Below are 25,492 nucleotides of genomic sequence, written 5' to 3' on the forward strand. Positions count from 1 at the left end.
AAGAAATTAACTCACGGAATAGAAAAAACAATGTTTCATTTCTATTTTGCCCTGCATTTGTAAAAACGTTTACATTCAATTATGAAGTACCTTACCTACCTACTCTACTCTGGATATGGTGGCAAGTTGGCAACATTAATAAATGCACGCCATTTTGTAATTTTGGACATGTTGACTCGGTCAAGAAAATGATTTTCCAAACGCAATTATTTAGTTATTTTATAATAGCTCTGTAGTTTAGTTAGTGAATTGTCTAGAAATAACAAATATGGATATGTCGGAAGTAAAAGCGTTCAACACGGAGGTATTTTATGCGAATATTTTGGTCAATGCAATTTTTAACGTTGGCATTTTATTAACAATATTTTTTCCTTTCAGTTATCCGGGTTGTACGATAATAAACCGCCTATATCAAAGGCTAAGATGAGTGCTATCACCAGAGGTGCTATAAAGGCGATAAAATTCTACAAACATGTAGTGCATAGTGTGGAAAAGTTCATACAAAAGTGCAAACCAGAATACAAAGTTCCTGGTTTATATGTGATAGATTCAATAGTGCGACAGTCTAGACATCAGTTTGGCCAAGATAAAGATGTATTCGCTCCAAGGTTTGCAAAAAATATGCAGCAAACCTTTGCTAATTTGTTTAGATGCCCTCCTGAAGATAAGGTTAGTTATATAAAATCATGTTTTTTAGGTTAGACTTTATCTCTAGCCAATCATATTCCATCACAGTTGCCACAACACAATTAGATTATTTGAATTTTCCCCAACATCACCATACCACCATACCATTTGGGTAAAGATCTTACTTTACAAGCCATAGATATATCTTGTTTGATAGATCAAACAAGATATATCTATGGCTTTTTTTCCATGTTGGTTTGTTGGGTGAAAACAGGCTACAATGCTCTATATAATCAGAAAGCTGTATATTAAGTATAGCAATAGCCTATGAAGCCCAAATCATACTATATTAGAAATATTTTTATTTTTAGGGATATAAAATTGTTATTAGCTCCCATCATTCATTATTGTTGTAACTCTTAAACATATAATACTATCATTTCTTTTTCTAAAGCTCTGTAGATAGAGTCCAGAATCATAACAGAGCTGTATAACAATGATTTTGTGCCTGTTGATAGCAATATTCCTCTTTCTATTCTCACAACCTTTACCTATTTGATTTTGTGCCACAGTTTTGGTGCAACAATAAGAGGTTTTGCTACAATAAAATTGACAAGTAATTAATTATATTTCAGCGTAACATAATCCGAGTGCTGAACTTATGGCAGAAGAACAATGTGTTCAGTTCTCAAGTCATCCAGCCGCTTCTGGACATGGCCGACCCCAATCATCCGCTACATGCAGAGGTGCTCGCTCAACAGAACAATACTGCCAATGGTAAATATTGCCTTTTTCTTCAATGATTTCTTTAAATAAATCAGTTTTATTTAATTGATTTGAACTTTCATGGCTAAACTGTTAGGTGAATTTGGAATAGTTATAGTTTATGACCCGAGATTAAATATAGGCCGAGCTGCAGGCAGCAGCTTGTTTGAATACACATAGTTAAAATATGAAAGAAATTTCCAGGTAGCAGCCAGAATGCGAGCCACAGCTCAGACAAGGGCTCCCCCGCGGCCGCGCCGCTGCACTCGCCGCCAGACTCCTCGCCGATGGGGGACCAGGTATCTGTCCATGTCTGGCTTCGTTTGGTAAAACCATAATAAATTATACATAGCTGACAAACTAATTTGGCAAATTGCCAAACCCGTCAATGCCTAAAAATTTTTATTGCCTCCTCCTCACTATATGTATACAATACAATACAATACTATATGTATACAAAACATATCATTATATGTTTTGTATGGTTCGGAATGTTGGACCACCAAGGTGATGGATGAAAAGTGACTGCATGTTACGGAGATATGAGGATGCTTCGATGGATTTGTGGAGTGACAAGGATGGATAAGATAAGGAACAATATGTGAGAGAAAGTCTCAAGGTAGCACCAATCATAGCAAAATTGGAAAGTAATAAGCTGCAATGGTATGGTCACGTTATGAGAAGGAAGGAAAATAATATTATAAGAAAGGTTATGGTTTGAAATTGAATGGGAAAAGAAATAGGGGCAGGCCGAAGAAGAGGTGGATTGAGTGCATTAGGCAAGATATGGCTAAAAAAGAATGCAAAATATGGCTAAAATAGATCGGTTTACATCAGACAGGGAGAAGTGGAGGAGATTGACATGCTGTACCGACCCCGATAAGGGTAGGCTAATGATGATAATAGTCCTTACTATAAAATGAACTGCCTATCTAAACTGCACTATGTTTAAATTGTTTGTTGCTTGAGAACATTATCTGGTAGGATGTTCAATGTTCGTTTTTTGAAATAACAAGACTATGTTTTGGTAAAATATTCAGTAAATATGTTTTGTTACTTTGTTAATGCCATCAACACACAAAGAAGATGAAGTTTATTTTGATGTATTAAGAACAGGACAAACATCTAATTGGTGAAATTGTTGACAAAAGTAAGCAAAACTATTTTCATGTCACTTGTTTCGTAATGAAACTTAGGCTTATACCTCCAAATAAAGAAAACAATTATTTAACAGTTTCAAGACCAGCCATCCAGCCAATCCGGTGTGAAATTCAACCGGAAACTCCTCAATGACTTTGAGTATGAGAGTGAAGACGAACCTATGCCCGTGGAGACCACGCCCGCGCACCACAACCAGCCGCATCAGGGGCATCAGGGGCACCAGGGGCATCAGCAGCACCAGAGTCATTCCCATCAGCAACATCAAACTCATCAGCCAATTACAAGTCAGAATCCAGCTGACGTGCTTGGGAGGTGTGTTATTTTTTTATTTATTTTATATCTTACTTTTTTTTTATTAGCCTATATTGTCCCACTGTTGGGCAACGGCCTACCCTCTACTTTGCCACATCCCTATCCATTGCTTTAGAGCAATGGATGGAGCAATTTAAAATATAGCTAACATACGGATAAGGATTAGTCCTTATCCGTATGTTAGCTATATTTTAAATTTATTAATTTTTTGATATGTTTTTTAAGTTCTATTCTTTCTTGAACGAATGAATTTATATATACCTACCTAGCTTTTGATTGTACGAAATCCTCGATGTGCGAGGCCTACTCGCACTTGGCCGGTTTTGTATTATAATTATAGAATAACAGTATATTTTTTGTCTTCTCCAGCATTCTGACAAATCCAGAGATCATGCGGCAGTTACAGAATTTGCAGCTTATGACAGGAATGCAGATATCTGTAAGTTGTTATTTTAAGAATAATTAATTAATTGCCAGTGGCCAGTACCGGCTTCGCTCGGGTAAAATTATAGTAAATTAAGCACATAAACCTTCCTCAAGAATCGCACTATATATTAAAAAGACCCGCATCAAAACCTGTTGACGTTGTGTAGTTTTAAAGATCATACGTATTGATTGCGGTAAGCAACTTAGTTTTATATTATGTTGTGATACTCAACTAGCTGTTACCACTCCGCTTTCAGTATAAGTAGCCTATGCCATTCACTCTCTATATGTCATCTGAGCGGTTTTCCAATTTCTTCCTGAGCTAAACACCGTCGCAGTCCAGGATCCCCTTTCCTAATTTATTTCACTTGTTCGTTAAACAAGTTGTACTTTATTGCAAAACAATTGATAAGTTTAAGATAACTGTTAGTCAATGCTTCAAGGTCACGTTATCTTTAGTTGCAAGGTTGAAAATGTGCGTTTTTTAAAATCAAATATGTTTTTGTTTTCAGAACCTAATGCCTATGATGAATGACATGCAAATGCAACACAATCAGAATCAAAATCTTCCATTTTTGGTGAGTTCTAAATTGTAACTCAAAAGTATTAACTACTAGCTCCGCCCCGCTGCTTCACTTAGCCTTAGCATTTTGTTTTGTCCACTCATAACTTATTGTTATCGATCTGAGCAACGTATCGCGGCGAAACCTATAACAGATTTGAAGTTAGACCTTCAGTTATAACAACTTTCAAAACCGCATCATGTACATCCTGTAGTGTTTGCGTGATGCGCGAACGAACATACAGACAGACAGACAGACAAAAATTCTTAAAATAATATGTTTTTTGGGTTTTATTAGTTCCATAAAGTATCATTGTGTCAATTGTGGCAAGAAATAAATGAATTCATCTATCAAATTGTACCATTTGTTTCAGAATTCCCAGCCGGAGCAGCAGAAGCAGTCGGAGAACAAGGACGACGTGGCCAACGAGTCAGACATAGAATTTGTTGAGACCGGACCTCAAGTTATTGAGATTCCCGATGCCAATGATTCCAGGTGATATTTTTTAGGTTATTTTAATGACATATTTTTGTATAAAGAATGATGTCTTAATAGTAATAAAAATAGAAAACTGCTCAAGTGTGAGTTGAACTCGCGTGAAGATGGTTCTGTACAATGCCAAAGTCGTTTTCATCTGATTCACCGATTTCAAATTTTGTTCTTGATGATTGATTTCATTTTCACATGGTCGAAAAGTATACAAGAAAAAACATGTTATTATTTTGCTGAATGAAATAAATATTATATAAAACACTATTAACCAAACAAAATATATGAGAACGAGACCCGGTACTCCCTGGCAGCACTGTTCACGAGTTGACGATTAGTTGGATCGGGTTGGGAAGTAATATAGAAATTATCACATATGGTTACACTCGTCCGTTGTCTATAGAAAATACTAGCAACAGCTAATCCCGGTTTCACTCGGGTAACAATAATACGCCTAAATGACTGAGAGGCGCAAGGATCTAAACTTTCCTCAGGAATCACACTATCTATTACTGAAAACTATATGAAAATACGTGCAGATTTTATCGCGAACAGATAGACGGACAGATGCGGCAGAGGACTGTTTTATAATATCATAAGTAAATCTGTTTTATAATATCAACAGTAATCTTTATTGTACGAGGGCTGCTAATTATGTATCCGGAACTGGCCAATAATTCTAGAATATTTAAAAAGTAATTACAACATTTGAAAATAGAACTCTTCGGCTAGAGAATAAATATTTTTCATGTCCCTGTCATTTGTTTTTTTCAATTGGCGCCAATTTTGAAAATAGCTTGTCTTCATTGCCATGGATTTAACTCGTGAACATTTTCGCGCGATGATTTATTATGATTTTCGGCGTGGATTAACTAAAAAACAGTGCATCGAACAACTGATTTTAACTTTTGGAGATGAAGCACCATCGAAAACCACTGTGTATTATTGGTTTAAGGAATTTCAACGTGGACGGTCTATGCTCACGGATGAAATTAAGGAGGGTCGTCCTAAATCGGTAGTGGTACAACAAAATATTGATGCTGTGCGACAATTAGTAATGCAAGATCGTCATGTTACATACCGCGAGATAGAGGCGTCTCTGGGCATTAGTATGACGAGTATACACGCGATATTACACGAACATTTAATTGTTAAAAAAATTTGTTCGCGTTGGATTCCGCACAACTTGAGCGTAGATCAAAAACAGGCTCGTGTCGACTGGTGTAAGAAAATGATAAAAAAATACAACCGCGGCTCGTCAAAAGCTGTTTATAATATCTACACAGGTGACGAAACCTGGATCTATGCTTATGACCCTGAAACTAAACAGCAGTCAACGGTGTGGGTCTTTCAAGATGAACCGAATCCAACAAAAGTTGTTCGTGCGAGAAGCACTTTAAAGCAAATGGTCGCTTGTTTTTTTGGTATCAACGGACATGTAGCTACAGTGCCACTAGAGAATAGTAGGACGGTTAATTCTGAATGGTACACCACCATTTGTTTGCCAGAAGTCTTTGAAAAAATACGAAAGAACAACCCACAACGCAGAATCATACTTCATCACGACAATGCTAGCTGCCACAAGTCGGCTGAAACAAATAATTTTTTGGAGGGTCAAAAGATTGAATTGACGGGTCATCCGCCGTACAGCCCCGACCTGGCACCCAATGATTTTTATTTATTTCCAAACATTAAAAATAAATTACGTGGTCAACGTTTTTCGAGCCGCGAAGAGGCCGTTGATGCGTTCAAAACACACGTTTTGGACATACCTCAATCAGAATGGAAAAAGTGCTTTGAAAATTGGTTTCATCGTATGCAGAAGTGCATAGATCATCGCGGAGAATACTTCGAGAAACAATAAAACCATATGTAATAATATATGTTTGTTTAATTTTGTTATTCCGGATACATAAATAGCAGCCCTCGTATACACATAACCCCTCCCAATCAGAAAGTTTTAGTAGCAAATCTAGTTAAAACTAATAAACATTTTAGGAACACAGTACTACTATGTATTTCATAAAGTTCCATTGGCTTCCATTAGACTTTTTGACCAAATCTCACAGGAATCGTGTACTTTCGGGATAAAAAGTATTCTATGTGTTAGTCCAAGGTTACTGATACAGTTACCTCAATACCAAATTTTATAAAAATTGTGTCAGTCTTGTATTAGTGGGAATAATGCTGGGGATTAATGCGGTATTCGTTAAAATAGCTTCGAAAATTAGCCATTATTTGTTGTAAAAAGTAAATGACAAAAAAATATTGTGGGGTGTCCGTAAGAGATAGACATATACCAGCGCGGAGTTTTCTGTAGACTTTTTCCATGTGTACAATACTTAATACATTATTTTGATAAATTTCGTAGGGTGAACCCTAAGCCTGGGTTTGCAATGTAAGCGGAAAAATGTATGTACGATATCACATAGAAACTAATAACAGTATTTTTCCACTATTTAATGGATGTTATTATACATATAAGCCTTCCTCTTCAATCACTCTATTTATAAAAAAAAATAACCGCATCAAAATCCGTTGCGTAGTTTTAAAGATTTAAGCATACATGCATACAGAATTTGCCAAGGGAAGCCGATAGGAATCGTTCTAAGGAGGCTTCGCCACTGCTAATATTATAAAGGAAAGTCTTAATCGGCTGGGCCAATTTTATATAAATTTTGGTATTGAGATAATTGTTACCTTGGATTACCGCATAGGGTAAGTACGGAGGTTGTATTGTATTGTACTGTACTGTACTGTATTGTTGGTGCCCCGCAGGAGCCCGTCGCCGCGCTCGCGGCGCGCGCGCTCGCGCTCGCGCTCGGCGCAGCGCCGCCGCCGCGACCGCGACCGTCGTCGCAACAGGTGCATACGTTACACTACTACATACATACATACATACATACATACATTTTTACACCATTGGAAAGGTACATTATCCAAACTTTATTTTATCTCAAAGTTCCCACGGGAGCGAAGCCCCCATCTAGTATTGTTGAAATTTATCGAAAAAATTTTTTGAAGTTTGACTGTAATATTATAACCGGCTGACTGCCTGGCGTTAACCCTTTTTTGGGAATACTATAGTTGCGTTTTAAGTGCCGAGGCTATATGTAGAATTATTTTAGAAAGAGATTGCCAAAACAATACTGATGACAATAGAACATTTTTTTTGTCTTAAATCTTTAAAAGCATTAACTTTATCAAAATAATTATTTCTAATAAGTTTCTGAAAATATATAAATCTTGAAATAGTAAAAATATTAATCGAATTGTCTAGAAATAGCTGAAGAAGCAACCGACAAAACACTCAGATAAGAAAGAGAGAACCCAAACACATGAATTAACATATCGTTTGTGAAACAAGCTTTCTAACATAAATTTTGACTAAAAATATATTTGCAGAGATCGTGACAGAGAGAAAGATAGAGAGAAGAGTTATAAAGAAAGAGAGGCGGAGAAAGAAAAACAAAGAGAAAGAGAGAAAAAAGGTCTACCACCTATCAAGAAGGAGAATCTTAGTGGTGAGTGATGTAATGTTATCTATCAATCTATACTTTAGTTCAGGGTGTGATAAATAACTCTTCGTTCGGACGGATGCTTTTATAACGTGCTCAAAAAAGCATTGTGATATCGTAATCCTAATTAATATTATTCGACGACCTCAGTGGCGCTGTGGTAAAGTGCTTGCCTCTGAACTGAGAGGTCCCGGGTTCAATCCCCGGTCGGGTCATGATGGAAAATGATCTTTTTCTTATTGGCCCGGGTCTTGGATGTTTATCTATATGTATATTTGTTATAAAATATATTATCATTGAGTTAGTATCCCATAGTTTCGAACTTACTTTGAGGCTCGCTCAATCTGTGTGATTTGTCCTAATATATATAATATATATATTATAAATGCGAAAGAATGTTTGTTTGTTACCTCTTCAAGCTTTATCTACTCGACCAATCATCTTGAAATATTGCATATATGTAGTTTGGAGTATGTACCTTTCGTCCCCGAAAAATTTACCGCGGATGAAGCTGCGGGCCAAAATTTAGTTAATATATAAAGGCTGAAAGGGAAGAAATTAAATGAGGGCGCTGTCTCCTATTGGCTAGCAACAATGGGTGTTTATCAACCAATGTTTTGACCGTACTATTTGGTATTGCAATGACAAAAAACGGGTTGCACTCCGGAAGTGCGGACGGAAGTGAAAACTTGAATATTACGTTGTGCATTTTTGACGTCTTATGATCAGGTCACTTAATTTTCGATCAGGGTCACGTGTCCTGAAGCGAGTTTAACATTTTTCACCATCACAAAAAGTGCACAAAGCCGCTAAAGAAGTTTTCACTTCAAAAATGTATTTGATCGAAAATCAGTTTTTTCTTGACTTTCTTGACAGACTACTGTGTACTTATAAGACTTACATTTGTCAATTGACGTCTTTAGAGAAAATACTGCGGTGAAGTTTGTTGTGTCGCTTCTTCTTCACGTGCGCTTTGGAAGTCGGCAGTAGAATTAGTTTAGTCAATAAGCTACCATCCATAAATTTCTAGTAAAATATATAAGTCTGATGGCTTATTTCCTAAGGATGTCACGAATATAACTTTTGATACTACTGTTCATACAAAAGTTTTGAGATATCCGATAATTTCCGCCTCGCGGAATATCCCGGAAATTTTCCGGGAGCCGTCGGATTGTTGGAGGCGAGCGCGGAAACGAACGCGGACTGCCTAAGGATTAGTTGAATATTTATTGAATGTGTTTTTAATTGACAGTATGCAGTACCACCCTATGGGTGGGTCACCTATCCAAACTGGCGACTCAAGAGGAACTATCAGATCTATTCGGGGCCATTGGAGGAGTTATTAGCATAGATGTGGTAGCGCCCAGAGGTTGCGCCTTTGTGGTGATGGAGAGGCGAAGGGACGCTAACAAGGCCAAGAATAAACTGAATAAACATAAGCTTCATTCAAAGGAAATTACCGTGAGTAATTTAAGCATTTATTTTTATTTTATTCATCCAGGATCCATCACAGCTTAGAAACACAGGATTATAAATATATATCGAGATAAACGAAAATGATATATAATATTTAATAGAGTTTCCGTATGGACTATTGTGGTCATTGATATATTTGATTTCATTTTTGAATAAATGCTGCTATTGATATCGTATTGATACCATCATGTTAGAACTAGAGGTAATGTACAGTTTTATAGGAGAGCAAAAAAAAATTTTGTTTTCCTTTAAGCGGTTTGGATCCATTTTAATTACTTATAGGCGAGGATTTCTTACGATTCTTCTTATTGTTATAGTTTATATTCATAATAGTTAATAGGTTTCAAAAATAGCTTGACGCTTACAAAATATGTTTACTTGACCATTACGCTGACAAACTTGACGCCGGGGCGGAAGTCGGCGGAACATTTTAATGTAAGCGAAAAATAATGTATTTTTTATCTAAAAATTCTGTGCATGGCGACTTGATTAAGTGATATCAATTACTCGAATTTTCATATTAAATTTAGAGCAATTGATGAGAGTAATTTTTTTAAATAACTGCCTAGGCGTGTTCCGTCCTAAAATTGGATCACTCCACGTCCTCTCGTAAGTTTCGTACGAGGGACAAAACCCGCTTTAACCTTCCGTAATCTTGACAGCTGATAAGCAACACTAGCATTTCCAGGGAGGGTTGTAATTGTAAGTAAAATCGAGCAGAATATGAACAAATTGTAAGTTTCATTTTTTAACCGGCCTTGTAAAGTAACCGGCAACAAGCGAGGACAATAAAGAGATTTAATAGCAGTGGTTTTATGCGGACATACGTCGGTCTCAGGTCGCCTGGGCCCCGGGCAAGGGCGTAAAGGGGCGCGAATGGAAGGACTACTGGGAAGCGGAGCTCGGGGTGTCGTACCTGCCGTGGGCGGCGCTGCAGCAGCGCTGGCAGCTCGGCGCGCTGAGCCTGGACGCGCTCGAGGACGGCGGCGCTGTGGACGAGGACACGCTGCCGCCCTGGCTGCCGCCCAGGGTCTGTACTCGCCACGCCATACCCCACCTCACCAGCGATCCCGGGTCTTGGATGTTTATCTATATATGTATTTGTTATAAAATATAGTATCGTTGAGCTAGTATCCCATAACACAAGTCTCGAACTTATTTTGAGGCTAGCTCAATTTGTGTGATTTGTCCTAATATATTTATTTATTATTGCATACATACTAAAAATTAAATTAATTATGGCTGTCCAAATCAAAAGGGACCTTTGTTGACCTCTCGATTAAAGTACGAACCCTATATATTTCGTTTTATTTCTTGGGAGAACCACATAGTAGGCGGGAACAGACAGACTTTGAAATTTTTAGTCTTTCGCTAATCATTTTAGTGGTTTCTTCCTCTGCCAATGAGCTTCGAAGACTAGGGACCCCTTTCCTACTTCTTTTCTTCACATTTATAACATTAGTAAAGATTTTAAAATGATTTGTTGTTCCCTCCAGATAATCCCCAAAATGATGGACAACCTGTCAATGCTGGGCCTGCCGCCGTCGTCGGCCGCCAACATGCTGGGCCTGGCCGGCGCCCCCCTGCCCCCGCCCCTGATGCCCCCCAACATGCCGCCCCCCGCGCTACCGCAACCATTGTCCATGACTGTGCCTAGGATGTCTGGGTGAGTTGGAAAAAAGAAAACACATATTCTCCTGCTAGTAATCCTTTTTAGTCATTTACCGAATATCATACGTACGTATAACACACATATATGTGTAAATCAAAATCAAAATCAATCAAAATCAAATCATTTATTCAGAAATTAGGCCTTCACAGGCACTTTTTCACGTCATAATCTAAATTAAATGATGTTTATCAAAGCTACAAACTACTGGCTAAACGGAGATAGAGGGGTAACCCACTGCCAAAACAAAAGTGAAATACTTATTGCATTAATATTTCAGATCTGAATGTGTAATAAAACTAGGTGTACTCGGATTCCTAGCTAGACTGATTCAATTCCTCGTGATTGAATAAGTAGCAGCTGTTATGCTACGTTGTTCAATTGGCAGATCTCCAAAAAGATGATGTAACATTTCACATATGAGTGAATATTTAAAATCAACCAACACGTTATTTACGAGTATATTCTGCATTATCTAAACGCACATGTCGTATATTTTATAGAAATTAACTCTTTTTAGATTTATTTACTAATATCTGCATCTGCAACCAGAATTGTTGGTGATAAACCCGATACACCCGTCAAACAGGGATGTTTATTACATAAACTATCGAAATCAAGTTGCCAATTAGCCTATTTTTTTTTATATAGGCTACCGCCCGGCATGGCCCCGGGCCTGCCGCCCGGCCTGAGGCCGAACCTGACCCCTGGAGTGCCAGGTAATGCTAATAATTAGTAAAATGTTCAATTTTTCCGTTGATAGTATATGTCAACTGAGAAATTGAACATTTTACTAATATTGCAAACGAACGATGCTTTCTTTCTTACTTCTTCAATCTATAAAATATATCTAAATATATTAAAATATATCTTAATATATTAAAATATATCTAAATATATTAAAATATATCTAAATATATTTTATACATTATGAAGAGAAAGCGCCCACGCGGATGAAGAGAAAGTTATATCAGACAAATAAAATAAAAAGACAACAAAAAAACATCAACTTAATAAAAGCAATTAGCTATGGAGAGAGACCAATGAAGATGTGCTTCACTCTTTAATTAGATGATGTAAATGTTTTTGTTAAGCCGGGCGTGTTTTGTCCAACACGACAAAACATGTCAACATTAAACAGAATCGACTGTTTCACTACACATTTTTGCTGCGTCAACTATGTTATTGCTTATCGTGTTTAGTGGAAAATACGTACACAAAATATCTCCTCGCGGTAGGGTAGTAGGTTGCTATGTCCGCATCGCTTGAAAATGCTTCAGAGACAATGTGTACGATTTTACGCCTGTCGTGTTGTCAAATCAAGATATTTATTTGTAAAAATGCACTTAAAATCTTAAATTAAAGAAAATCCAATAGAAGAAAAAGAAGAATATTTAGGGCCCATCTCACTTGCTGATAAAGTATCTGATAACCTATACGTAACACATATCTATCGAACAGCTAGCATTGAAAATTGTGTTTCACAAGTGTTGTATAGGGCAAATTAACAAACAAGTTCAGAAAGATTTATCTAGCAGTTAAAATATCTGTCAGATTATAACATGATATTAGAAAGTGGTGAAACATGGTAATTTATATTTGATGCATTTTCAAATAATTATTTTAAAAAATAATATATTATGAAATAATTATTTCAAATAATAATTTATTGTTGTCTGTAGGTCTGTCGGGTGAAGCGGGTTTACCCCCGGGTGGACTCCTGAGGTTCCCGGGCGCTTTGCCCCCGCAGACCATGCCTCAACCAGGTTAGTAATATTATGACTTAATCTTCTGAAGTATTTCTCTCATTTTCGCGTGTTCCTACACTACATTCCTCTTGCATTCTAGGCTGTAACGCCATGAATACCGATAACAAAAAATAGTAAGGTTTATTTTTTACACCAACTTCGGGATTTGCGGAGTCACAGCCCCGAAAAATGATGCGTGTACGCATTAAAATTCCATACAAATTTGCAGTGCACGTACTGGATATGCGTTCGATGTGCCTTTAACATTGGGATGCGAGTGGGATAGTGTCCAAAATGTTAAAATAACAAATATTGTCTGAAGGCTTGGTGGGCGGGTTCCTGGGCGGGCTGCTGGGCGTGGGCGGCCTGGTGCCCGCGCTGCCGCTGCTGCCGCCGCAGGCGCAGCCGCACAAGCTGCCGCCAGCGCAGGTAACATACTGTGAACCGGTGATCGATACTTCGCACTAATCATGTAGTTTGTATACTAATCTGACTCATGTGTAGTAGTTTTCATAGTGGTCTATGTTGGTACGATGATGGTAGCACGTGGTGGTCACCACGTGCTACCGGTGAAGGAAAACATCGTGAGGAAACCTGCACACCGGTTACAGTTTAAGTTCATTAAGCTATGGAGAATATATATATATATATATAAATATATATGTGGGAATAGTAATTTTGTAATTTTTGTATGGTAACACTAGCTGTTAGTAGTCCATCCTGTGTCAAGGTCAGTTGTCACTGTCAGTGTGTGAAAAGTTGAAAGATGTTTGTTTGGTTGATGACTGAAATAAAAATAAAGTTTCGTGTAAAATAGATAGTGTTTGCATCAATTATACATCTACATCCCACACATACATAACATATATATATATATATATATATATATATATATATATATATATATAAAGAAAGAAAGAAAGAACTACACTGATAAGAAAATAAGCTCTTAAATTAGATGAGTTTATTCAGTCGCAGAGTTTTTATGTAAAATTGAATATTTTTTTTTTCAATTGCGACAATTTGTCATGTTCAGCAGCGACCGGAGACAGTGAACCAAGCGGACGACGCTATGGATTTGGACACGGAGGACCAAAACGAGTCGCCCAGTGTGCCCGCCCCGGACACCAGTACTGCGCCGCCATTGCTGCCCGATCAGGTACCTACATTATTTATTTATACTCATAGCTTCGCCCCGGGCCTTCGCTCCCGTGGGAACTTCGGGATTATTCGCTTATATTCTACCTGTATACCAAATTTAATAACAATTCGTTAGATTTTGCGTGAAGTATCAAACATACACATGTCCTCACAAACTTTCGCATTTATAATATTTGTAGGATTATTTATCATGCCTTAGATGTCATTAAGCTCTAATTCTGGTTGTGGATAAAATAAATAAACATTTATAATTATTATATTATTTAAACCTTATTATTAGACGACCTCGGTGGCGCAGTGGTAAAGTGCTTGCCTCTGAACCGAGAGGTCCCGGGTTCGATCCCCGGTCGGGTCATGATGGAAAATGAGCTTTTTCTGATTGGCCCGAGTCTTATGTATGTATTTGCTATAATATAGTATCGTTGAGTTAGTATCCCATAACACAAGTCTCGAACTTACTTTGGGCCTAGGCTCAATCTGTGTGATTTGTCCTAATATATTTATATTACATTATATTACACTTATTTATATTAAAAAGTTCAAAATATGTAGACATTAAGTCCATCTATTATTGCCATGCCTTCAAGATATTCTCTTTCAGTCAAACCTTAGGTCCAAACAGGTCATTATAACAGTTCATTTAGCCGTTAGTGCGTGATGAAGTAACATAAACATACAAACCCTCAATTCTTTATTCAATTTAGGATATATCACTTATCGACGTCAAAAAAGATACTTAAGCTAAGTCTACTGCCGGCTTCCAAAGCGTAAGTGAAGAAGAAGCGGCGCAACAAACTTCACCGCAGCCTTTTCTCCAAGGACTTCAATTAGCAAATAAATTTTTATATATGTAGACCTACTACATATATAAAAAAATTAAGAGGACGAATTAATAGGCTTCGCCTGTATAATATTAGTGGGATGGGATTTTAACTTGAGGCCCAAGGCCTATTACACCTCACGGTAAACATAATCATTTGCACGTGTAATTTACAAATCCTTGTCATCAATCAATCAATAAATTTTAAAAAGAGTATGTACGGATAAAATGAATTAATCAAGCAAATTTCCTTCCAGCTCCAAGCGATGCTGTCGAAGCCGCCGCCGGCGTTCAACGCCTCGGAACCACCGCCGGGGTTCAACCTGTCAGAACCACCCCCGTTCAACTCGGCACAACCACCCCCCACTGAAGAAAATAAGGTTGAGGATGTAAGTCATTGTTTAATCATTTTATCGGAGTTTATTTGTTGTTTCTTTTATATCATTTTATTTTTCGAAGTCACTCATTATATGAATGGGCTAGATGACAATTTTTGTTTTGATGACTATTCGAAGAAAAAAATTACTGTGATAATGACAAAACTTTCATTCAAAAATATGACAAACTGAAATCACACATTTTGGACTCGTCCAAACGCTCCATAATAAATGACGCGAACAAGTGACGTCACAACGTGCTAAAATGTTCACAAAGAAAGATATGTTTGTTCGACAGCTACATTAAATATTACGTTTAAGGTGATGACTTCATAGTAAAAGTTGTTACTAAATTTTAGTTTTATAAGATGGTCAAGTTTGTTTTTATTATTTCATACTTTTTGAAAATTGACTTTCCCACCAAGTTTAAATCTTCGTACAATGGATCCAGCTGCATTGTTACACTCTATGAATTATCGTAATGATCCTAAAATCTATTTTACCTAGATTATCCTTATTTTTTACAATTCTCCGACCTTGTCAACTACCCTATTAATGATGAACTTTCTAGAAGCATATATCTTAGCTAACAATTTAGAAAACTGAAATTACTAATGTTACTTACACTGAGAACTTGGATGAGACTCTGAGGAGCAAGCCTTTTTTATTACATTCCCACAGGAACGTAATAAACAACTAGCTATATCTTGTATTAAAGAATATTATTTAGATTTCAAAGTCAGCTTAAATTATTGCTTGTAAATAAATACTGAGAAGATACAATGCTCTGTTCAATTCTGAGAAAGAATTTTATGATTTTATTATTACTAGGAGAGGAAATCAGACCGCGACAGAAGGGATCGCGACCGAGATCGAGACAGAGAGAGAAGAGGCGATAGGGATAGGAGAGACAGAGATAGAAGAGGAGATAGAGACAGGGATCGTGGCAGAGAAAGAGATCGGTGAGTTGATTTTTTTAAAATTTTATTTAAGATTATTTTAGATTTTAGTTAAGATTTTGAAGTACTATTGTGACTGTACCGATTGTTTTTACAAGGTTAAAAAATTAATCAAAAATTAATCTTTGTCTTTTCAAACTTATTTCCTACTAGAAAACCAATGCCAGATTTTAAGTTAAACCATTCGCTATATAACTGTGAAAACAGCATCAAATTCCATCTAGTAGTTATTGCGTGATTCGCGAATAAACAGACAAAAAAAAAATGTTCGGGCTCACTTAGGCCCATTAGACTATAGACTTCACACAATTATTTTTCAATGTACAGACATAGCCCATGTATACTTTTATTATCAGTTTAGAAGTATGACTAGGCTTTTACAGGCGACCGTACAAGCGATATGCCACATTTACACTCGGTCCTATCGGCGCTCCCTCGCTCGTCAGAGGACGGCAGCGCGCGCACGAGCGAGTGTTTACATTACGATTCGATCGAAATAGAACGTGCCACGCTACGTTTTGTTACCTGATTATACAGCAATTCGTTTATCATTATGTTAACTTGTAAAATTTTCAAGTCGTTAAATAAAGAAGAGAGATGGATAATAAGAATATGAAGGCACTAACAATGTGAATGCTCACTCGCGTCGTTATCGCCGCAGAAGTATTTAGGGAAATATTTGCGACGGCGGCAGGAGAAGTGGCAGTGGGCTCAGTGTAAATGTGGGGTTAGGCTTAACGTCATATGGTATAGTCTAGCTGTGAACTATTGTGACAGGGACAGCAGGGACAGCAGACACGAGCGGCACACGCGGCGCTCGCGCGGCCGCGAACACAGGTACGTGCGCACGCGCTCGCGGAAAACTCGCTGAACTCGCAACCTCAGGACAAAATTAGATTTTCTTAAGAAAAATTTTCCATTTCACATTCGAAATTCTTCGATATACATCAGTTATTGACGTGAAAAAAATTACTTAAACTAAGTCTTATGCCCACTTGCAATACGCTGGTCATGAGGAAGCGGCGCAACAAACTTCACCGCAGCCTTTTCCTAAGTGATTTTAAAATTGAGATTTGTTTTTTATTGAGATTGTAATCGAATCCAGTGAACATATTCCAATATTCTGTATTGTTCAATTGTGTTATCTATACAAAATTGTTTATTTCCGGTTAACCTGTCATGTCCTGACTCCTTACATTTTCGTCTGTAATGCAAACGCAATCCATCCATCTCTTTTCCCCTATAACCATGTTAGATGGTTATAAACATTTTCGTAACATTAATTTCGGATATTTTTAACTTTGCTTAAAAATTACAAATGAAACATACTTGCTGAAAATATTAAAGCTATTGCTTGGAAATAAAAACAAAATGGTTAGGAAAAGTCAGGGAATATTTATTTTATTATTTCTTCTCACAGGGAACGCAGCCGCGAGAAATCCCCCCGGCCCAACGAGAATCCCGAGAAGTCCCTACAGGACAGGCTCTGGGAGATGGCCAATGGCAAACCGCGGGAGAGTGACAAGGAGTTCGACATCGAGAGGCCCACGGACAGAGAACGGGAGAGGCCCCCGCTCATCGACAGGCTGCCCACTACACAGCACAATGGTGAGCTAACATCTACAATCTCAACTGATATTGCAAATGCGAAAATAAGTTTGTTACCTCTTCACGCTCTGTCTACTCAACCATTTTTTTAATTACATATTCTATTGCATACATGTAGTTTGAAATGTTGAGATGAACATAGGGACCTATCATCCCAGAAAAACAACTGTTCCCGTGGGAAATTAACACGGGCGAAGCCGCGGGCAACAGCTAGTATTATATAAATGCGAAAGTAGGTTTGTTACCTCTTCACGCATTATCTACTGGACCGATTGTTACGAAATTTGGTACACGGGTAGAAAATAACCTGGAATTACACATAGGGTACTTTAATCCCGAAATTCCCACGGAGGCGAAGCCCCGGGGCGTAGCTAGTAAATTATTTAAAAAAAACCTTTATTCTTCACAAAATCAATAAGCTTACTAACTATCGATTAGTATGTAGTATACGGAAAGAAACATTGTAATGTTCGTGACGAGTCTAGTTCCTGAAATAGGTCAGAATTAGATCTGTTTTTTGTTGATTCATTCAGAAGTTTGACCTTGACAAGCACTGTTTCACGTCAAATTTTAAATTGTGTATAAATTAAAATTTATTATACACAATTTAAAATTTATATAAATATATAGCGCTATATAAATATATAGCGTTTCTCAAAAGGCTACAAAGTACTGTCGACGCTAATCAGTCGGTGTGTATTCCAGAACAGGCGGGCTGGACGCCGGTGCCGCGTCCGGCCGCGCCGCACCTGGCGCCGCCTTTCAGAGCTGGTACACATCTGTCTATATTTTTACAATTGACAGTTCGAGGCCCGGGTCTTGGATGTTTATCTATATATGTATTTGTTATAAAATATAGTGTCGTTGCGTTCGCATCTCATAACACAAGTCTCGAACTTTGAGCCTAGCTCAATCTGTGTGATTTGTCCAAATATATTTATTTATTTAATCCGACCCACATTTCCTCGTCTAGCAATTTCCCAAAAGGTTGTCTGGATGAAATTGCTTACAGTGATAAGGCCCCCTTTTGCACAATGTATCTATATCATAATGTCATGCTATGTGTGATTATACATTTTGTACTTATATATACTATTTGATTAATTTGTGCAATAAACAATTTTTGTATTGTATGTCACTCACAGCTAACATGAGTTTCATGCAAACTTTCACACCGCCGCCCCCCGCCACCCCTCTCATTCTAGTAGTTTGGGGGTTGATTTTTGAAAAAAGTAGCCCGTGTTTGATTGAACGGGGATCTCTTACTACTACATGCACACTAAATTTCATCAAAATCTGATTCTGAATGAAAAATTTTTTTTAATGGTATAAAGTTTAAAAAAAGTTTTTTCCCATTACAGAAATGAGAATGAGAGGTCCGCCCAGGCCGCCAATGCAAGGTACTACCTTATTTTGGTAGAAAATAAAAATTTCTGGTCTGTAAAATCGTACATCTAATCCTAATCGGATCTTTATGATATTTTTGTTTATATAGAAAGTTAAAATTTAGTTTTCATCGATTCATATTGACTTCAGGAACTTATAGAAATTTCTTCTCTGCTTGTCATCTTACATATTATCTATCAATTACAGGAGGGCCTTGGATGGATGGCCCCGGGCCCGGCCCAGGCCCAGGTTTTGGGCCTCGTTTCAACGGAATGGGTCCGCCGCCTTTCAATCGTCCACCTTTTGAAAGGCCGCCTTTCGAAGGCCCAATGTTCGACGGACCGCCGCGTTTCGAGCGGCCACCGTTCAATAGGATGCCCTTCGATGGAATGAATCGTCCGCCGTTTGACGGGCCCAGACCGCCTTTCGATGGTCCCAGACCGCCTTTCGATGGTCCCAGACCTCCTTTCGATGGTCCTAGACCACCATTCGATGGACCGCGCCAATTCGACGGACCACCTTTCGACGGAGACAGACCTTTCGACGGACCAAGATTCGACGGTCCGCCAGAATTCTTCGACAGAGGAAGGAGATACGACGATCGCGAACAATTCAATGATAGAGGATGGAATGGCGACCGGGAAAATCGGGAATGGCCTGAGAGGAGAGGAGATTGGGACGACCGCCGTAGGGACAGGAGAAGCAGGGACCACGAGGATCGGTTCAGAGATCGCCCGGAGCGACCGGAGCGGCTAGACAGGGCCGACCGCGCCGGAGATCGCAGGAGAAGCTTTGAATCGAGGCAGGATGATAAAACGAATAGACATGACGACAAAACTAACAAACAAGACGATAAAAGCAACAAACATGATGATAAAGCGAATAAGCATGAAGATGAAAAACAAACAAGACCTCCGCGCGAAGAAAGAAACAGAAACAAAGATAGGAAGTCTAGATGGGGAGCTGCCGAAGAAACTACAGATGAAAACAGAGCTACAGAAAGCACTGAAATTCCCATGGAAGTTGAAAATAAGAATGTTGAAGCTGAAGCTAGTCATGAGGAACAAAATGTACAGAACTATGTTAATGATAACAATAAGGATAACGAAACGACAGAGACAATTGAATCACAAAGCGATAATGCTTTTGCTGAAGCTAATGTTGATAAATTTGATAATGTGACTTCTGTACAGGATAACTATGACTCCGTTCCGAATGAACAAGAAAGTACCATTTCTAGAGACGAAGACAATTCTTATGAAAAAAGAGATCGTGAGGTAGAAAACGAAACTCCTCGTAACCAAGGAACTCACAATCAAACATATGATAATGATGAAAGCAATAAACATTATCCAGAAACAGAAAATGTGACATTGGAGAGTGATCCTATAGAAAATTCTGCGCCAAAAGATTTCGTCCCTGATCTATACGACGCTAGCGAAGTTATAGATACTAGCTTCCAACCTTCTATAAATTCTTCCGAACCTCCTATAGTCGAAAAATCTTCTATAGCCACAGACAATAACGATATTTTCAGTCAAGATAAAGAAGAAACTAATAAAAATACAGAAGAAATAGTAGAAAGCAAAGAAGGAGCTGCTTGACATCGGAAGAAATGGAAAGTCGGGTATTTCCATTGGAAATGATTCGGGTGACGCCAGACCCGAGGAAGTCGACAGAGAAAGCGAAGCTTAGCTGTGCGTCCGTTACTTTTTAATTTGACACAGATTAAATGTGTTATTAATTTAGTTTTCTATTACAAAATTACAAGGCCAGTGATATTACATTTTTAATAGGCCAATAATAATACAAATTTTAAATTTGAACACATTTTAAACTTTCCGTTGAAATTGTAATTAGAACGCACAGCTAGGGGTCGACCGCCGAAAATAACGCCAAAGATTTTTTATACAAAGATCAAAATGAAATATACGAGTGCCTTATGGTTACCGAAAAACGGTGTTTTGTTTATCGTCGGCGGAGGAAATGAAGAGGAACCGCCTTGGCGCTCAAGTGGAGCGACCCGGGCCAGGTATGGTCGATTATATTACACGCGCGTCCAGAACAATTGCACTGTTTTTTTAATATGCTGCGAGACATATTTCCGAATTTCGACGAGTTTTGGAACCGATTTTCTGGAATATATACTTCTTTTGTGAGAAAAACGAATCTATGAAGCAGTATTTAATTACTTTTATGCAAGAATACTTTTTCTTTATCACTTTATAATGGTGCATTTCGATTTGTTTTAATAAGTGTATATGATGCGTTTACACTTTTCCCAGCAGGAACTGGATTTAAATTTGTATTAATAATATTTAAGCAACGAATCGTCAGCACATTTCAATTATTAAATTAAATAATTAATTGAAAGCAGTTGGTTCCAAAACTCTCGAGACTATAAAACCATTGACATGTTTTTTTCAAATTATCTCTAATTCTCCGAAAGGAACTTTGGCAGCAATTGTTTAAAATTACACAGTTGTACTCGGCGGGCGTAATTTTTTGTCGTTATTTGATAATGTCGAAATAGATTCAAACGTTATTTGTAATTACTAACTTATCCGACAAAACTTGATTAAAAAAGAGATCTATTTCGACATGATTTAATATCGCTAGCAATGTGTGCAAAATACCTCAACGGCGTCACTCGAATCGGCCTTGGAATGAAGACCCACCAACTCAAGAATCAAGACCTGTGAGACAACGACGTAAATTTTGATTTTATTACGTCTACATATTTATTATTCTTCAATTATATTTTACTCGGCGTGGCGGTTAATTATTCTATGTTGTATCTTTATATTTTTTTCACAAGGCTAATTTAGGAAATTGGTCACTTCTTATCTTAGAATGAAATATAGATGGGTTGATAGAAATGTGTTAAATGTTCTGGTGGGGGTAGATGTTACGATATAAAATATATCTATTGATAGGTAACTAACAAATGGTTTTATGAAATAGGGCATATTGTAGCGATTCATCACGTTTAGATTTTAGTTTTATATTGGATTAGTCGCGCGCATCATGCAGAGTGTACTCACAGCCTAATGTCGTGGCGCTTATGTAACATATTTTTATAGAATTCTATAATATGGGCTTGAAAAGTTAACGTCTATTTTCAAAGAAAGTGTTAGGTGTTGCCCACTATGTAGGTAAGCAATTATATTTTAAATGCATGCAGCAATTTCATTGTCATTTGTGCTTCAATAAAATTCTTAAAATTCATCGTTATGTTTGATTTACTGAAGGTGTAGCCTGCGACGTCAGAGGTCACTTTTGCACACATTACTGGCGCTTGTTTTTCTTGTTTGAATTTCAGCCACAGTTTCATCCAAACCGTAGTAGACAGACAGTACAAGAAAATAGCGCAATTCTCTTCAGCTCCTCGACGTGCAGATTAAGATAGTCCAGCAGAATGCATTCCATTCTTTTCTGACTTGTTTCTTTTTGTAATTATAAAATAATAATCTTGTTTTATTTATATATCAGTTTGAACCAATGTTAAAACTGAAGAATCTGATTCATAGGAATCTCAGAGTACGGTACAGAATAGTTTTCGTTTAACATTGTAAAGCGGTCTACACACCAAAGCCGCTGACCCGGCGGCACGGATCGCCGGCCCAACCCGCCGGCCTTATTTTGTACAATCATGCCGCCGGCTTGCGCCCGCGCGGGCAAGCCGGCGGGGCAGCATGCCGATGCCGACGGCATCCCTCTCCACTCACTCAGTCAGTTGCCCGCCGGCTTTCATAGAGTAGTGACGTATCACTTATTCATTCTCTGTTGTTGTGAAGTGTCGGCACTTTTATTTTTATCAACTAACCAATATGGAGTGGGACGATGCAACAGTTATAAAACTAATAGACCTCTATCATTTAAAAGAAATATTATGGAACCCAAAAAACCGTGACTACAAAAGCCGGCCAAAGCGTTACGACGCATTTAATGAAATTGCCAGTGAATTTGCTACTGATGTTCCGGAAATCGAGAGAAAGATAAAAAATTTAACTAGTCATTATTACCGAGAGAAAAAAAAAGAAGATAATTCAAATAAGTCTGGTGCGGGTACTGATGGTATTTATCATAGTAAATGGTTTGCCTACAAATCACTAAATTTTCTGCGGAACAAAAATGTGCCTACTGGAACCACCGATACTGTAAGTAAAGATATATTTTTTTTTTATTTATAATCAGGCAACTAGGGCCCCATAGACATATAATTATAATATTAGTTTATTTATTAGTGTATCTTGGTATTTACATTTTAACCCTTTCCCGGGCATTGGCAAAATAGTTGCCACTCAGGTAAAAAAAATGTGTTTGAAAAAAAAGTAATTGAAATGTTGAAGACTTATTCAGTGCCTTTAATAAAATCCATAATAAAAAAATACACAATAAATGTTGATTTTGACTAGAGATACTTATTTATTTTTTATTAAATTAAAGTAAAACGTCAGTCTTTTTCGTCTTTTTTCGCAGGACACACCGTCGACGAGCCACGATTCACAATCGAGACGAGAATCACAATCAAATCAAAATGATTTACCACAGATGTCACCAGGAGATTCACAATCAAATCATAATGATTTACCACAGATGTCGCCAGAAAATACAACTTGGCAACGAAATAAACGTCCTAAAATCAACCCTAATAAAGAGTTGATATCCGAAGCATTGAATATTATGAAGAATGTCTCCCAACGACCAAATGTGACAAAAGATGAGGATGGTTTATTTGGAGATTATATTGCGGGTCAGTTAAGACAAATGGATCGACAAATGAAAGCTATTGTGAGACATCGGATCAACAATATAATATTTGAAGCCGAAACTGGATATAGATCCGATACATTTACGGATTTTGCAAGACCAAGTAGTGTTTCTAGTTCACACAGTCATCCAGGATACTATACAGCATCTTCACTACAACAGGCGGTTGTAAGCCCTTCTACAAATAACTTAACTTCTTCTGAATACTCTGCCCAAACAAACTCAGATCCACAAACAATTCAACCTTCGTCACTAGAAACATTTGCTGAAGAATACCTAGCTCTAAATCCTTCTGATAGTGTTATAAAGTAATCTTCAAAATATGTTATAAATATTTAATTTTCTTTTTGGTATAATAAAGGTAGCTATAGGTAGCCCCATTAAAGTTAAATTTAAAATTAGTGTTGACTATTCCCTTCACACGAGTAGAGCTTGACATATGTGCGTAAGGAATAGCAAGGTTTTAATTTTAGTTTAGTGACACTTCTACCAATAGTTAATATCATGTTATTGGTTTACAAAAACACATTTCTTATTTTGTTTAAAATTTTATTATACGAATCACAATAAAAGTGTATCTCACTGTGTAATTTACGATTTTAGATTTAATGGATAATACATGGAACTACTTTAATGATTAAAAATAATATTGATTATATGAGTTGAGTTATTGGTTATATTGCCATTCTAATCCTCCGACACTAGAAAGAAAATAATGAGTCAACTCCACTCTTGTATCCTCAGCGGTCACTGTAGTATCCGAGGTTTGATTGTCTTCTCCTGACATATTATCTAAGCAACTGTCGTTTTCAAGATGTCTACGCCATTCACCGGGAAAGATTTCTCCTTGATTATTTTCAGTATCGTATTCATTTTGCTGAGTTGCAGCGGTTCGTTTGATATAATTAAATAAATGTATACACGCCAAAGTTACAGTAGTAGCTTTTTCTGGGATTAGCTGAATAGGTCTATGAAAAATCTTAAATTTGTGTGTTAACTGCCCAAACACGTTTTCAACTACTCTTCGCCCTCGACATACGCGATAGTTAAAAACCCTCTTAGATGATCCCATTGTGTGATTACCATCATAAGCCTTTATAATATGGGGTTGCAGAGGAAACGCGTCATCACCCAAAAAAAAATACGGTACTGGTAGATTCCTTCCGGGTAAAGGGGTTTTATGTGGTATATTCAATTCATTATCATTTAACAATCGACATAATGCTGAATTATTAAAAACCCCACCATCTGAAATCCGACCCTGACATCCCACATTAGCGTACAAAAAGTTGTAATCAGCATCTACCAAAGCAAAGAGCACAATACTGAAATATTTTTTATAGTTTATATAATCACTTCCACTTTTTGGGGGACATTGAAGTTTTATGTGTTTCCCATCCATTGACCCAAGACAATTGGGTATTTGCCATCTTTTTAAATATTCATCTGCAATTTCTCTCCATCCTTCCTGACTCCTTGGAATTTTCACATAATCTGAAAGTCCTTCAACTAAAGCATCACATACTTCAGGAATAATGCTTGAAATTAGTTGAGGAGATACTTTAAAGACGTCGCACAGGCTACTAAAAGAATTTCCTGAGCTTAGGTATTTTAACGTTATTGACAATCTTTCTACTGGTGAAACTGCTTTTCT

The 25,492-nt window shown here is 37.4% G+C and overlaps 2 protein-coding genes across 4 annotated transcripts; both read left to right on the forward strand.

Moving 5' to 3' along the window:
* The first annotated feature begins 133 nt into the window (after nucleotides 1–133).
* Nucleotides 134–22,293, forward strand: Isha (Insulator su(Hw) mRNA adaptor). Of its 3 annotated transcripts, none has more exons than XM_053748406.2 (24): nucleotides 134–304; nucleotides 379–669; nucleotides 1,263–1,404; nucleotides 1,597–1,691; nucleotides 2,627–2,865; nucleotides 3,235–3,304; nucleotides 3,804–3,869; nucleotides 4,228–4,349; nucleotides 7,122–7,208; nucleotides 7,749–7,867; nucleotides 9,114–9,322; nucleotides 10,176–10,367; nucleotides 10,834–11,003; nucleotides 11,658–11,725; nucleotides 12,689–12,772; nucleotides 13,077–13,183; nucleotides 13,794–13,913; nucleotides 14,993–15,124; nucleotides 15,944–16,074; nucleotides 16,849–16,908; nucleotides 17,492–17,679; nucleotides 18,385–18,450; nucleotides 19,041–19,079; nucleotides 19,273–22,293. In XM_053748406.2, the coding sequence occupies exons 1-24, from the start codon at nucleotides 269–271 to the stop codon at nucleotides 20,667–20,669; spliced, it is 4,230 nt and encodes a 1,409-aa protein (XP_053604381.1). In that variant the 5' UTR covers nucleotides 134–268; the 3' UTR covers nucleotides 20,670–22,293. The 3 variants fall into 3 exon arrangements, with proteins under 3 accessions (XP_053604381.1, XP_053604380.1, XP_053604383.1); XM_053748405.2 differs by having other exon boundaries at nucleotides 135–304; nucleotides 13,791–13,913; XM_053748408.2 differs by lacking the exon at nucleotides 19,041–19,079 and having other exon boundaries at nucleotides 135–304; nucleotides 13,791–13,913.
* Nucleotides 22,294–22,646: 353 nt separating this feature from the next.
* Nucleotides 22,647–24,990, forward strand: LOC128671713 (uncharacterized). The gene is made up of 2 exons (XM_053748438.2): nucleotides 22,647–23,225; nucleotides 23,548–24,990. The coding sequence occupies exons 1-2, from the start codon at nucleotides 22,896–22,898 to the stop codon at nucleotides 24,148–24,150; spliced, it is 933 nt and encodes a 310-aa protein (XP_053604413.1). The 5' UTR covers nucleotides 22,647–22,895; the 3' UTR covers nucleotides 24,151–24,990.
* Nucleotides 24,991–25,492: the final 502 nt, after the last annotated feature.

This window comes from Plodia interpunctella, chromosome 8, assembly GCF_027563975.2.
Source record: "Plodia interpunctella isolate USDA-ARS_2022_Savannah chromosome 8, ilPloInte3.2, whole genome shotgun sequence".
Lineage (NCBI taxonomy): Eukaryota > Metazoa > Arthropoda > Insecta > Lepidoptera > Pyralidae > Plodia > Plodia interpunctella.